A 16,155-nucleotide genomic window follows, 5' to 3' on the forward strand; every position below is an offset into this window, starting at 1 on the left:
TATTATTATTATTGTTATCATTATTCTCTGTGCTTCAATTACCTCATCTGGAAAATGGGGATCAAGACTGTGAGCTCCAAGTGGGGCAACCTGATAACCTTATATTCATTCATTAATTCATTCAATTGTATTTATTGAGCGCTTACTGTGTGCGGAGCACTGGACTAAGCGCTTGGGAAGTCCAAGTCGGCAACATATAGAGACGGTCCCTACCCAACAGCAGGCTCACAGTCTAGAAGGGGGAGACAGACAACAAAACGAAACCTGTGGACAGGTGTCAAGTCGTCTAAAGCTAAACGCACGTCATTAACAAAATTAATAGAATAGTAAATATGTACAAGTAAAATAAATAGAGTAACAAATATGTACAAACATATATATAGGTGCTGTGGGGAGGGGAAGGAGGTAAGGCGGGGGGGATGGGGAGCACTTAGAACAGTGCTTGGCACATAGTAAGCGCTTTAACAAATACCATCATTATTATTATCAGATTGTCCCACATGGGGCTCACAGACTTAATCCCATTTTACAGACGAGGTAATGAGCAGCGTGGCTCAGTGGAAAGAGCCCCGGCTTTGGAGTCAGAGGTCATGGGTTCAAACCCCAGCCCTGCCAATTGTCAGCTGTGTGACCTTGGGCAAGTCACTTCACTTCTCTGTGCCTCAGTTCCCTCATCTGCAAAATGGGGATTAAGACTGTGAGCCCCCCGAGGGACAACCTGATCACCTTGTAACCTCCCCAGCGCTTAGAACAGTGCTTTGCACATAGTAAGCGCTTAATAAATGCCATCATTATTTTATTATTATCATTATGATGCAGAGAGACGTGAAGCAACTTGCCTAAGGTCACACAGCAGACAAGTGGCAGGGCCGGGATTAGAAACCACATCCTCTGACTCCCAAGCCCGGGCTGTATCCACTAGGCCACACCCTGGGGGGACCGCGAGTCCGTCCAGGGCGATCGTTGAGGGGCCGGGGAGATTTTATCCTATCACACCGCACAAATGTGCAGCGTGGCTCAGTGGAAAGAGCCCGGGCTTTGGAGTCATCATCATCATCATCAATCGTATTTATTGAGCGCTTACTATGTGCAGAGCACTGTACTAAGCGCTTGGGAAGTACAAATTGGCAACACATGGAGACAGTCCCTACCCAACAGTGGGCTCACAGTCTAAAAGGGGGAGAGGTCACGGGTTCAAATCCCAGCTCCGCCCATTAGCTGTGTGACTTTGGGCGGGTCACTTAACTTCTCTAGGCCTCAGTTCCCTCGTCTGTAAAACGGGGATGAAGACTGTGAGCCCCATGTGGGACAACCTGATCACCTTGTAACCTCCCCAGTGCTTAGAACGGTGCTTTGCACGTAGTAAGCGCTTAATAAATGCCATTATTATTATTATTTTTTTTATTATTCTGAAATGTGGAAGTTCCCCAGAGAGCCGTGTGTTCCCCCAGCCAGGGCTCGCCGCCATTTGCTGGCGGGTCTGGGCTGTCTGGTCCCACGGGGCAACTTCGTGGTGCAGCTGGTAACGTTTCTGGTATTTCGGGGGGAACCCGCCGCCCGCCCCGCCTGACCCTGCTGCTCTCTTCCCTTTCCCCTTTTGGTCCCCTTCCAGCTCCTGCCAGTGCTCCCATCCCTACTTCCGCCACTCTCACCTCTATATGTCGCCCGCTTGGACTTCCCAAGCACTTAGTCCAGTGCTCTGCACACAGTAAGCGCTCAATAAATCCCATTAAATGAATGCTCCCGTTCCCGATCTCCTTCTCCTACTGCTTCATAGAAAAGCAGCGTGGCTCAGTGGAAAGAGCCCGGGCTTGGGAGTCAGAGGTCGTGGGTTCTAATCCCACCTCCGCCACTTTCGTTCATTCAATTGTATTTATTGAGCGCTTACTGTGTGCAGAGCACTGTACTAAGCGCTGGGGAAGTTCACGTTGGCAACATATAGAGACGGTCCCTACCCAACAGCAGGCTCACAGTCTAGAAGGGGGAGACAGGGAACAAAACAAAACGCCACTTGTCATCTGTGTGACGTGGGGCCGGTCACTTCACTTCTCTGGGCCTCAGTTACCTCATCTGTAAAATGGGGATTAAGACTGTGAGTCCCCAGTGGGACAACCTGATCGCTCTGTAATTTCCCCAGTGCTTAGAACAGTACTTTGCACATAGTAAGTGCTTAATAAATGCCATCATAATTATTATTATTATTCTCTGGGCCTCAGTTACCTCATCTGTAAAATGGGGATTAAGACCCCCGTGGGACAACCTGATCACCTTGTAACCTCCCCAGTGCTTAGAACAGTGCTTTGCACATAGTAAGCACTTAATAAATGGCATCATCATTATTATTATATTATTGTCCACTGTGTGACTTGGGACAAGTCACTTCACTTCTCTGTGCCTCAGTTCCCTCATCTGTAAAATGGGGATTAAGACTGTGAGACTGGGACAACCTGATCTCCTTGTCACCTCCCTAGTGCTTAGAACAGTGCTTTGCACATAGTAGGTGCTTAATAAATGGCATCATTATTATTATTTTATTATTGTCCACTGTGTGACTTGGGGCAAGTCATTTCACTTCTCTGTGCCTCAATTCCCTCATCTTTAAAATGGGGACTAAGACTATGAGCCCCACATGATGACCATGTATCTACCTACCCCAGTGCTTAGAACAGTGCATGACACATAGTAAGCACTTAACAACATTTTAATACCATCATTTAGAGAAGCAGCGTGGCTCAGTGGAAAAGTGCCCGGGCTTTGGAGTCAGAGGTCATGGGTTCCAATCCCACCTCCACCAAATATCAGCTGGGTGACTTTGGGCAAGTCACTTCACTTCTCTGAGCCTCATCCTTCATCTGTAAAATGGGGATTAAGACTGTGAGCCCCCCGTGGGACAACCTGATCACCTTGTAACCTCCCCAGCACTTAGAACAGTGTTTTGCACACAGTAAGCACTTAATAAATGCCATCATTATTATTATCATTATTATTATCACCACTGCTCTTGGTCCTATTCTTGCTCTGCTACGACTATAGGTAATGAGGGTGTTTGTTAAGGCTTACTATGTGCCAAGCACCTGCTCCTACTCCTCCAGCTACTCCTGTTCCTGCCGGTGGCTACTGTTGGAGTGCCTACTGGGGCTCTTCCAGCTATCCCTGCTTCTGTTCCCATCTCTGCCGCTATTCCTACTGATGTCCCCACCAATCTTACCAATCCTGGGATATGTGGGCTTTGACCTTCCGCTCTTTTAGACTGTGAGCCTACTGTTGGGTAGGGACCGTCTCTATACGTTGCCAACTTGTACTTCCCAAGCGCTTAGTACAGTGCTCTGCACACAGTAAACGCTCAATAAATATGATTGATTGATTGATTGATTGATTGATCACGTGCTGGTGACCGTAATCATTGTTCCCAGTTGTGAGAAAAACCCACTGAGATATCCTGAGCACTTCGGGTGGTATAAATGCAGGGCATCACCAAGGTTCAAGGGGCCCAAGACTATTCATTCATTCAATGGTATTTATTGAGCACTTACTATAATGATAGCACATATAATAATAATAATAATAGTATTTATTAAGCACTTACTATGTTTAAAGCACTGTTCTAAGCACTGGGGAGGTGACAAGGTGATCAGGTTGTCCCCCGGGGGGCTCACAGTTTTAATCCCCATTTTACAGATGAGGGAACTGAGGCACAGAGAAGTGAAGTGACTTGCCCAAAGTCACACAGCTGACAGTGGAGCCGGGATTTGAATCCATGACCTCTGACTCCAAAGTGGGCTCCTTCCACTGAGCCACGCTGCTTTGTGTGCAGAGCACTGTACTAAGCGCTACCTTGAGAAGCAGCTTGGCTCAGTGGAAAGAGCCCGGGCTTGGGAGTCAGAGGTCATGGTTTCTAATCCTGGCTCTGCCACTTGTCAGCTGGGTGAGTTTGGGCAAGTCACTTCACTTCTCCGGGCCTCAGTTCTCTCATCTGTAAAATGGGGATGAAGACTGTGAGCCCCATGTGGGACAACCTTGATTACCTTGGATCCCCCGAAGGCTCAGAACAGTGCTTGGCACATAGTAAGCACTTAACAAATACCAACATTATTATTATTTTTACCTTCCTTGGGAAGTTGCTGGGAGCCAGACGCCACCAGAGTATGCTCTGAATGCTCTCTTCTCTCTCTGATCGGGGCCTGGTAATAATAATAATAATAATAATAATGGCATTTGTTAAGCACTTACTATGTGCAAAGCACTGTTCTAAGCTCTGGGGGGATATAACATGATCAGGTTGTCCCATGTGGGGCTAACAGTCAATCCCCATTTTACAGATGAGGTAACTGAGGCTCAGAGAAGTTAAGTGACTTGCCCAAGGTCACACAGCAGATGTGTGGCGGAGCTGGGATTCGAACCCATGACCTTTGACTTCAAAGCCCGGGCTCTTTCCACTGAGCCACGCTGCTGGTACTGAAGGGGACGGGGGCGGAGAAGGGTGGAACAGTCATCACTCCGTCAGCCTCTCTGGGAAAACTAGGAAATCAATCGATCGATCGATCGGTTGGATTTATTGAATGCTTACTGTGGGCAGAGCATTGTACTAAGCGCCTGGGAGAGTACAATATAACTGAGTTGGTAGACACAGTCCCTGCCCACAACGAGCTGACAGTCTAAAGTCCGGCCTACTAGGAAAAGCATGAGACTGGGTGTCAGAGGGCCTAGGTTCTAATCCTGCCTCCTTCCACTTTTCATTCATTCATTCAATCGTATTTATTGAGCGCTTACTGTGTGCAGAGCACTGGACTAAGCGCTTGGAAAGTACACGTTGGCAACATATAGAGACGGTCCCTACCCGACAGCGGGCTCACAGTCTAGAAGGGGGAGACAGAGAACAAAACCAAACATATGAACAAAATAAAATACATAGAATAAGTATGTACAAATAAAATATATAATAAATAGAGTAATAAATATGGACAAACATATATACAGGTGTTGTGGGGAGGGGAAGGAGGTAAGGCGGGGGGGATGGGGAGGAGGAGGAGGGGGAGAGGAAGGAGGGGGCTCTACTTGTCTGCTGGGTGAACTTGGGGAGGTCACTTCAGTTCTCTGTGCCTCAGTTCCCTCATTTGCAAAATGGGGTTTCAATTCCTGTCGTTCCTCCCGCTTAAAATGTGAGCCCCATTTGGGACTCGGTTATCTCATCCGTACCCTAGTGCTTAGTACAGTGCTTGGCACTGACGAAGCACTTAGCAGATACCCTAATTAGTAAGCAAATCTTGGTGGTTCTGCTCCCTGAACCCGTGTGAGGGAGTCCCTGGGCTCTGAAGTGGACGCCCTTCACCCTCTCTTCCCTACTGAGGCAGCGCAGGCCCGGGAGCCAGGAGAAGCAGCGTGGCTCAGTGGAAAGAGCCCGGGCTTTGGAGTCTGAGGTCATGGGTTCAAATCCCCGCTCCGCCACTTGTCAGCTGTGTGACTTTAGGCGAGTCACTTCACTTCTCTAGGCCTCAGTTACCTCATCTGTCAAATGGGGATGAAGACTGTGAGCCCCCCGTGGGACAACCTGATCACCTCGTAACCTCCCCAGCACTTAGAACAGTGCTTTGCACATAGTAAGCGCTTAATAAATACCATCATTATTATTATCATCGTCATCATCATCAATCGTATTTATTGAGCCCTTACTATGTGCAGAGCACTGTACTAAGCGCTTGGGAAGTACAAATTGGCAACATATAGAGACAGTCCCTACCCAACAGTGGGCTGGTTCTTATCCTGCCGGCTCCACCGGTGGTATGCCATAAGACACTTGACTTCTCTGGTCTTTAATTTCCTCCTCTGTCAAATCTCTCGGATCGTGAGCCTGGCCGGGGAAGGAGATCGCATTCGATCCGATCGCCTAGTCTACCCCAGCGCTTGGCCCGGGGCTTGGCACTTAGTAGAGGCTCAGCAAATCCGCTCCTCACTGTTGTTGCTCTTCCAATCATTCCTACAGTGACCCGGTACAACAGTGACCTGGTCCAGAAATACCACCCCTGCTTCTGGATCGACGGGCAGTACCTCTGCTGTTCACAGACCGCCAAAAACGCCATGGGCTGCCAGATTCTGGAGAACAGAAATGGGAGTAAGGAATCCACCCCTCGCTCCCGCTGCTTGCTCCTTGCTTCTCTCTCCCCGTCCCCGGTTTCCCTCCACACCGATGCCCCTGATCTGCCTTTTCAGAGAGCAGCCTCCCCACCCACAGCATTCCCAGCCCGCTAACCGGGACAGCCGAGGGCCCCGGGCCCAGGCTACCCAGTTTCTTCCTTTTCAGGCTTGAAATCTGGGAGCTCTCATCGGAAAACCAAAAAGCCTCTTCCTCCCACTCCCGAGGATGAGCAGGTAGGGAACAGAAGGGGCCTCGGATGCAGAGAACGTCGGGCTGTCGGGGATTGGTGTGTGTGTTTGCGTGTCTGTGTTCATTCATTCATTCAGTTGTATTTAGGATAATAACAGTAATGATGGTATTTGTTAAGTGCTTACTATGTGCAAAGCACTGTTCTAAGCGCTGGGGAGGATACAAGGTGATCAGGTTGCCCCACGTGGGGCTCACAATTTTAATCCCCATTGTACAGAAGAGGTAACTGAGGCACAGAGAAGTTAAGTGGCTTACCGAAGGTCACACAGCTGACAAGTGGCGGAGCTGGTATTCAAACCCATGACCTCTGGCTCCCAAGCCCGCGCTCTTTCCACTGAGCCACGCTGCTTCCCCCAGTATTTACTGAGCACTTACTGTGAGCAGAGCACTGGACTAAGTGCTTGGGAAGTGCAAGTCGGCGACATATAGAGACGGTCCCTACCCAATCAATCAATCAATCAATCAATCGTATTTATTGAGCGCTTACTGTGTGCAGAGCACTGGACTAAGCATTTGGGAAGGACAAGTCTGCGACATATAGAGACGGTCCCTACCCAATCAATCAATCGATCAATTAATCGTATTTATTGAGTGCTTACTGTGTGCAGAGCACTGGACTAAGCGCTTGGGAAGTACAAGTTGGCGACATATAGAGACGGTCCCCACCCAACAGTGGGCTCACAGTCTAGAAGGGGGAGACAGACAACAAAACGAAACCTGTGGACAGGTGTCAAGTCATCAGAACAAATAGAATTAAAGCTAAACACACATCATTAATAAAATAGATAGAATAGTAAATATGTACAAGTAAAATAGAGTAATAAACCTGTATTCATTCATTCATTCATTCAATTGTATTTATTGAGCGCTTACTGTGTGCAGAGCGCTGTACTAAGCGCTTGGGAAGTACAAGTTGGCGACATATAGAGACGGTCCCTACCCAACAACGGGCTCACGGTCTAGATGGGGGAGACAGACAACAAAACAAAACATGTGGACAGGTGTCAAGTCATCAGAACAAATAGAATTAAAGCTAAACGCACATCATTAACAAAATAAATAGAATAGTAAATATGTACAAGTAAAATAAATAGAGTAATAAACTTGTATTCATTCATTCGTTCATTCAATGGTATTTATTGAGCACTTACTGTGTGCAGAGCACTGTACTATGCACTTGGGAAGTCCAAGTCGGCGACATATAGAGACTGTCCCTACCCAACAGCGGGCTCACAGTCTAGAAGGGGGAGACAGAGAACAAAACCAAACATACTAACAAAATAAAATAAATAGAATAGATATGTACAAATAAAATAAAAATAAAACATATACATGGGTGCTGTGGGGAGGGGAAGGAGGTAGGGCAGGGGGGATGGGGATTATCTTCTAGACTGTGAGCCCACTGTTGGGTAGGGACCGTCTCTATATGTTGCCAACTTGTATTTCCCAAGTGCTTAGTACAGTGCTCTGCACACAGTAAGCCCTCAATAAATATGATTGGTTGATTGATCGAAAAAGGGGGGCTCAGTGTGTCTGTGTGTACTCCTGCGTGAAGAGTTTTGCCCCCCGGTTGACTCCACGCAGATGCTGAAGAAGCCATTGCCCCCCGAGCCCTCAGCAGCCGCCCTGGGCGAGCTGAAGAAGGTGGTAGCCCTTTACGACTACGCTCCGATGAAGCCTCATGACCTGAAGCTGCAGAAAGGGGAGGAGTATTTCATCCTGGAGGAGAGCAACTTGCCCTGGTGGAGAGCCCGAGACAAAAACGGGTAAGGCCCCGGCCCTCCTAAACTTGCTTTGCCTTGCCTGCGCCATTATCCCTCCATTATCCCTCACTGGGCCATCTTCCTCCCTGTATTCCAAAATGGGACCCTTCCGACCCAGCCGGATGGCTCTAACCCCATCCCCTCTCACCCTCTCTCTTCCCGAAGCACTTGCATCCACTCCCCTGTGGGACAACCTGATCACCTTGTAACCTCCCCAGCATTTAGAACAGTGCTTGGCACATAGTAAGCGCTTAATAAATGTCATCATCATTCACCCTCTGGTGACTCCACTCTGCCTTCAAACATGCTCCTGTCCCCCCTCTGCTAGTCATACTAGTAGAAGTATTCATTCACTCCTTTAATCGTAGTAATTGATTGTAATCGTAGTAGTAATCGTAGTCGTCATAATAGTAATAATTTGTAATAATAATAATAATCATCATCATCAATCGTATTTATTTAGAGCTTACTATGTGCAGAGCACTGTACTAAGCGCTTGGGAAGTACAAATTGGCAACATATAGAGACAGTCCCTACCCAACAGTGGGCTCACAGTCTAAAAATGGCTTTTGTTAATCAATCAATCAATCAATCGTATTTATCGGGCACTTACTGTGTGGGTAGCACTGTACTAAGCGCTTGGGAAGTCCAAGTTGGCAACATATAGAGACGGTCCCTACCCAACAGTGGGCTCACAGTCTAGAAGGGGGAGACAGAGAACAAAACAAAACATATTAACAAAATAAAATAATTAGAATAAGTATGTACAAATAAAATAGAGTAATAAATATGTACAAACATATATGCAGGTGCTGTGGGGAGGGGAAGGAGGTAAGGTGGGGGGATGGGGAGGGGGACTCGCCCAAAGTCACACAGCTGACAATCGGCGGAGCCGGGATTTGAACCCATGACTACTGGCTCCAAAGCCCGGGCTCTTTCCACTGAGCCATGCTGCTTCTCTAGTAGTAATAGCAGTAGTCGTCATCATCATCATCATTATCAATCGTACTTGTTGAGCGCTTACTGTGTGCAGAGCACTGTACTAAGCGCTTGGGAAGTACAAATTGGCAACATATAGAGACTGTTCCTACCCAACAGTGGGCTCACAGTCTAAAAGGGGGAGACAAAACCAAACATACTAACAAAATAAAATAAATAGAACAGATATGTACAAGTAAAATAAATAAATAAATAAATAGAGTAATAGTCGTCATCATCATCACAGTAGTAATAGCATTCATTCAGCATCCAGGTGGTGCAGTGCACTGTACTAGATGCTTGGGAAGAACAGAATGAAGAAGGGACCCGTCCTCTGGATCCCACTGTAGCCTCCAGCTACTGCCCCGTCTCCCCGCTCCCCACAGCACAGCCGTGGCTGGCTCCTCAGAGCCCCACACGTGTCTGATTTCCCTCCATCGATCTTCGCTCAAATAAACCCCATCCCCGATGGAGTCCCTTCTTTTTCCCACGCGTGCCCGCGACCTTCCAAATGAACGTCCAAACTCACCACGAGCCCCCCCTCCTACTAGCTCTGGGGAAGCAGAATTCACCCTTCCTGCTCCGATGTCTCCGAGGCCAGAGATTTGGCCATGTGAACCTCCCACCCTCCCTCCCCATTGGCATCCTGCCGGGACTCTAACTCTCCGTCTTCTCCACAGGCAGGAGGGGTACATCCCCAGCAATTACGTCACGGAGGCCGAAGACTCCATAGAGATGTATGAGTGAGTAGGGTGGGCCCCGGGCCCGGACTTCCAGGAGGGCAAGAGCACCCATCTTCCCTTCCACCTGCACCTTTTATTTGAAAACAGACACTGAAATCCACTGTGGGCCCCAGGCCGGGAGAGGCCCCATCCTGAATCTGCCTCCTTCCACTCTGCCTTTCCCTCTCATTCGTTCAATCGTATTTATTGAGCACTTACTGTGTACAGAGCACTCTCGTGTCTTTTCTGATCCCTGGAAAGTTCAGGCCATGAGAAATCAGTCGATCCACCGGTGGTCTTCATTGAGTGTTCGTTCACTGGGTGCCGAGTACTGTACTAAGTGCTTGGGAGAGTTTGGGAGAGTAGGTGGACACGAGCCCCTTCCACACTCTGAGGCCAATTAGTGACCTGCCTGTCTTTCTTGAGTGCCCACAGGATTCATGCATTCATTCATTCATTCAATCGTATTTATTGAGCGCTTACTGTGTGCAGAGCACTCTCCTGTCTTTTCTGATCCCTGGAAAGGTCGGGCCATGAGAAATCAGTTGATCCACCGGTGGTCTTCATTGAGTGCTCACTGGGTGCCGAGTACTGTATTAAGTGCTTCTAGACTGTGAGCCCACTTCTCGACTGTGAGCCCACTGTTGGGTAGGGACTGTCCCTATATGTTGCCAACTTGTACTTCCCAAGCACTTAGTACAGTGCTCTGCACACAGTAAGCACTCAATAAATATGATTGATTGATTAATTGATTGGGAAAGTTTGGGAGAGTAGGTGGACATGAGCCCCTTCCACCCTCTGAGGCCAATTAGTGACCTGGCTGTCTTTCTCGAGTGCCCACAGGATTCATGCATTCATTCATTCATTCAATCGTATTTATTGAGCACTTACTGTGTGCAGAGCACTCTTGTGTCTTTTCTGATCCCTGGAAAGGTCGGGCCATGAGAAATCAGTCGATCCACCGGTGGTCTTCATTGAGTGCTCACTGGGTGCCGAGTACTGTACTAAGTGCTTCTAGACTGTGAGCCCACTTCTCGACTGTGAGCCCACTGTTGGGTAGGGACTGTCTCTATATGTTGCCAACTTGTACTTCCCAAGCACTTAGTACAGTGCTCTGCACACAGTAAGCGCTCAATAAATACGATTGATTGATTGATTGATTGATTGGGAGAGTTTGGGAGAGTAGGTGAACATGAGCCCCTTCCACACTCTGAGGCCAATTAGTGACCTGCCTGTCTTTCTTGAGTGCCCACAGGATTCATTCATTCATTCAATCGTATTTATTGAGCACTTACTGTGTGCAGAGCACTCTCCTGTCTTTTCTGATCCCTGGAAAGTTCGGGCCTTGAGAAATCAGTCGATCCACCGGTGGTCTTCACTGAGTGCTCACTGGGTGCCGAGTACTGTACTAAGTGCTTGGGAGAGTTTGGGAGAGTAGGTGGACACGAGCCCCTCCCACACTCTGAGGCCAATTAGTGACCTGCCTGTCTTTCTTGAGTGCCCACAGGATTCATTCATTCATTCAATCGTATTTATTGAGCACTTACTGTGTGCAGAGCACTGTACCAAGCGCTTGGGAAGTCCAAGTTGGCAACATCTAGAGACGGTCCCTACCCAACAGCGGGCTCACAGTCTAGAAGGGGGAAGACAGACAACAAAACAAAACATATTAACAAAATAAAATAAATATTTTGGCAGGGACCTGGGAGGTGGAAGCCTGGGTTAAATGGACCCCACCCTGCCCTGGGGGGGTGTAGAGTCTAAAAGGGGAGTCACCCACACCCCCATGGCCTATAAGCCGAGACCCGGGCCCTGAAGCTATTTTTCTGTCCCAGGTGGTATTCCAAGCACATGACCCGAAGCCAAGCTGAGCAGCTGCTCAAACAGGAGGTGAGTAGTGCGTGGCCACGATTGAGAAAACTTTGGGCTTCTTATGATCATTTTTATTATTATTATCATAAGCTGGAAGTTTCCTCAACAACAATAATAATAATAATAATAGTGGTATTTAAGGACTCACTATGTGCCAAGCACTGTACTAAACACAACATGATTAGGTAAAACAAAACCCCTGTCCCAGAACAGGAACTGAGTCCCCATTTTACAGTTGAGGAACCTGAGGACTTCCCCAAGGCCACATGGGACGAGTAGCAGAGCCCGGATCAGAAGCAACGTGGCTCAGTGGAAAGAGCCTGGGCTTTGGAGCCAGAGGTCATGGGTTCAAATCCCGGCTCACCAGCTGTCAGCTGTGTGACTTTGGGCAAGTCACTTCACTTCTCTGGGCCTCAGTTACCTCATCCATAAAATGGGGATTAAGACTGTGAGCCCCCTGTGGGGCAACCTGATCACCTTGTAACCTCCCCAGCTCTTAGAACAGTGCTTTGCACATAGTAAGTGCTTAATAAATGCCATTATTATTATTAGTATTTTATTAGGGCCTAGGTCTTCCGACCCCCAGGCCTGAGCTTTTTCCACTAGGCTTCACTGGTTGTCCCTTTGTCCCACAGGGCCCTGCCCCATTCCGGGCTATGTCCCAGTTCCTGGCTTCAGGCAGGATGCATCAGTGGTCCCTCCCGTATTCCCCCTTCTGTATCCTTGGGAAACGGGGCTGGGTTTGGTGGATGTGGTCCACAGAGAACTGGAGGAATTGTTGGGCTAATCGACTACTTGCATCTGCCCGGCTCACCATCGCCCGGAGAGGGACCACAGAATCCTAGCGCTTCAAGCGACCTTAAGAAGTCACCTGGTCCAGCCCCCGGATCCAGGAAGGCCAAAGTCTAAACCCAACAGGGATGGAGAATCCATCTTGCCTGGTCCAATGCCCCATCACCTTCAGCAGTACCATCACTTCGGGTCACTGGTCCTTCCCGCCCAGGGGTCTCCGACCGTGGCAGCAGTAGGCGCGGAGTTGCCAGCTGGTGATGGCTGCCCTGGTTGGCTTCTAAAAATCTTTTCTCATGCCCAACCCAACTCACTCCTGCTGAAATTTCAAGGTCAGGGCTGAGGGCTCTCCTCTTCATTGCAGGGGAAAGAGGGAGGCTTTATCGTCAGAGACTCCAGCAGAGCGGGAAAATACACCGTGTCTGTGTTTGCCAAATCTACCGGGTGAGTGCCAGCTGCCGCCCCACCGAGGGAGGAAGGAGTGGTCTCCCTGCCAATGAGGGTGCCCAGAGTGCCCTCCCTACTTCATCTTGGAGCTCCTCTGGCTCAGAGTAGTAATAGCTGTAGTAGTAGTAGTAGCATCTGTTAAGCACCCACTTGTGTTTTCCTGTACATGGCGTTTTGGAAGTTCAAAATAACAAAAAGTGGCACATTCCCTGCCCAAAAGGACCTTTCGCTCTCATGGGAGAGGACAGACGAAAAAGGATTTATGGTTGGACTGGTCAAAAATCAGTCAGTTCAATCAATTGATCAATTGTATTTATCGAACACTTACTGTGTGCAGAGCACCGTACTTTGTACTTGGGAGAGCACAACAAAGCAGAGATGGTAAGACTTGTTCCTCGCAGTCTAGAGGACCGAAATGAGCGGTTATATCCTCATGAGGGCTAAGAAGGGTGTAAAAAAGGTCCTAAGTACTAGAGTTGGCAAAAGGGATGATATGGTTCAGGGGGCTGGAAAATTAGTAAGGGAAAGCTGGTTGGAGGAGGTGGGATTTTCGGAGGATTTTCAGCGTGGAAAAGCTGTGGTCTGTCTGACGCGAGAAGGGAGGGAGTTCCAAGCTGGAAGCGGAGGTGGGAGGGTCGAGAGTGAGGAATAGCTAGCAGGTTGGCTCAGGGGGAGCGGAGACAGCAGGTTGGAGGTCTAATGGGGGGAAGAGAGCGGAGACAGCCAGTGGGGTGTCATGGAGCTGAGAGTGAAGAGTTTTCGTTTGATGCCGAGAGACGAGGAGAGGAGAGACGAGGGCCGAGTCAAGTTGGAAGTATAGCCTGCAGAGGGGAGAGGCCCCAGAACCCTGGGTCCCCCCGGGTCCTGACTGGGTTTCCGGCTGGTTCCTCAGGGACCCTCAGGGGGTGATCCGCCACTACGTTGTCTGCTCCACGCCCCAGAACCAGTTCTACCTGGCTGAGAAGCACCTCTTCGGCACCATCCCCGAGCTCATCAACTACCACCAGCACAACTCCGCCGGTGAGCCTGGGAGGGGCGGGGGTGACGTGGCCCTGGGAGGAGAGCGGGAGGAGCAGCGGGGAGGGAGTCCCTGAACGGCTGGGATAGACGGGGAGAAGGAGTGGGTGAGATTCTGCCATGGGGATCTTGGAAAAGAGGGAGACAGAAGCTGGTAAAAAGCCGGAGAACAGAGAACAGGCCAGGACAGACCCTGTCCTCCGTCTTCTTTTGGCTTTGTAGGGTAGAAGTGGTGACATTTATTGAGCATCTACTGAATGCAATACACTACACCAAGCCCACGAGCCCAAGACACTTTGCCTGTCCATAAGGAGCTTACCCTCTAACGGGAAACGGTGGGATGTCGGCGGGAGTGTAGGCCAGTGGGAGAGAACTGGGATCCAACAGGAACGCTTTGGTTCTCTTGGTCAGTAGGTCATTTGTATTTATTGAGCTCTTGCTGTGTGCAGAGCACTGTACTAAGCACTTAAGAGAGTACAATATAATATGAGAAGGCCTCCCGGTCCAGCTGCAGGAGCGGGTTCCCTGCAAGTGTAAGTCATGAGGGAGCTGGGAAGCCACCGAGCAGCATTCCCAAGGAAACCCTCCTCCTCTGTGTTCCAGGCCTCATATCCAGGCTCAAGTATCCAGTGTGTCAACGAAACAAGAACGCACCCTCCACTGCGGGGCTGGGCTACGGTAACGCTCCCTCCGTGGGGAAGGTGGGAGGAGGCGGGAATGCCGGCTCACCCTTCAACTCCCGCAGCGGCCCCGGGCCAGAGCGAAAGGCTGAAGACGGAGGCCCAGCCCCAACCCCAGCTTGGCCAGGGTGGGGTCCCGGCTGGGGGGTCCCCAGGTCTGCAGGGTCGAGCACGTGATGGCCTGAAGGGCTTGCCCGCACTTGGGGATGCGGTGAGGTCTCCAGACCCGTAGTTGCCAAAAGCCTAGCCGAGCCCGCCTAGAGCGATGGCCGGAAAGTCAATCAATCAGTGGTATTTATTAATAACAATAATAACGATGATAATGGCATTTGTTAAGCGCTTACTACGTGCGAAGCACTGTTCTAAGCCCTGGAGGGGGTACAAGGTGATCAGGTTGTCCCACGTGGGGCTCACGGTCTTAATCTTACTCTGTGCCTCAGTGACCACTCAGACAGACCTCAGCTTTTCCACGCTGAAAATCCTCCAAAAATCCCACCTCCTCTTACTCTTACTCTTAAGAGTACAGTGCTCTGCACACAGTAAGAGCTCAATAAATACAATTGATTGATTGATTGATTAATCCCCATTTAACAGATGAGGGAACTGAGCCTCAGGGAAATCAAGTCACTTGCTCAAGGTCACACAGAAGACATAATAATAATAATAATAATAATAATAATGGCATTTGTTAAGTGCTTACTATGTGCAGAGCACTGTTCTAAGCGCTGGGAGGAATACAAGGTGATCAAGTTGTCCCTCGTGGGGCTCAAAGTCTTAATCCCCATTTTCCAGATGAGGTAACTGAAGCTCCAAGAAGTTAAGTGACTTGCCCAAGGTCACACAGCAGACATGTGGCGGAGCCGGGATTAGAACCCATGACCTCTGACTCCCAAGTCCGGGCCCTTTCCACTGAGCCATGGTGCTTAGAGTCGTTCCCTGCCCACAAGGAGCTTACAGTCTAGGAAGAAGCTTTGGGAGGTCAGCCTCTCCCACGGTGAACTGGAGTAACAAGAGTGGGATTTGTGAAGCACTTACCATGCACCAAGCACTGTGCTAAGGGGCAGGGGAGATAATAACAATAATAATAATAATGGCATTTATTAAGCGCTTACTATGTGCAAAGCACTGTTCTAAGCGCTGGGGAGGTTACAAGGTGATCAGGTTGTCCCATGGGGGGCTCACAGTCTTAATCCCCATTTTACAGATGAGGGAACTGAGGCCCAGAGAAGTGAAGTGACTTGCCCAAAGTCACACAGCTGACAATTGGCAGAGCTGGGATTTGAACCCATGACCTCTGACTCCAAAGCCCGTGCTGTTTTCCACTGAGCCACGCTGTCCCTGTCCCTCATGGGGCTCCTCATCAAAGGGGTAGGGCGAACAGGCATTAAATCCCTATTGAACAGATGAGGAAACTGAGAGAGGAGAAGTTAGGTGACTCGCCCAAGGCAGCATCCCTTACACATCTGCAACAGTGGTCTGGGGAGCGCTGAGGCTGAGCTGAGAAG

The 16,155-nt window shown here is 49.3% G+C and overlaps 1 protein-coding gene across 1 annotated transcript in view; it reads left to right on the plus strand.

Moving 5' to 3' along the window:
* Positions 1–16,155, plus strand: part of BTK (Bruton tyrosine kinase) — a 53,287-nt gene that overhangs the window by 23,087 nt on the left and 14,045 nt on the right. The window contains exons 6-13 of the mRNA XM_038747961.1: positions 5,981–6,109; positions 6,299–6,366; positions 7,967–8,148; positions 9,804–9,866; positions 11,681–11,735; positions 12,871–12,950; positions 13,846–13,973; positions 14,574–14,648. Of these exons, the coding sequence (XP_038603889.1) occupies positions 5,981–6,109; positions 6,299–6,366; positions 7,967–8,148; positions 9,804–9,866; positions 11,681–11,735; positions 12,871–12,950; positions 13,846–13,973; positions 14,574–14,648 (780 nt within the window). The remainder of the gene's footprint in view (positions 1–5,980; positions 6,110–6,298; positions 6,367–7,966; positions 8,149–9,803; positions 9,867–11,680; positions 11,736–12,870; positions 12,951–13,845; positions 13,974–14,573; positions 14,649–16,155) is intronic.

This window comes from Tachyglossus aculeatus, chromosome 6 (assembly GCF_015852505.1).
Source record: "Tachyglossus aculeatus isolate mTacAcu1 chromosome 6, mTacAcu1.pri, whole genome shotgun sequence".
Lineage (NCBI taxonomy): Eukaryota > Metazoa > Chordata > Mammalia > Monotremata > Tachyglossidae > Tachyglossus > Tachyglossus aculeatus.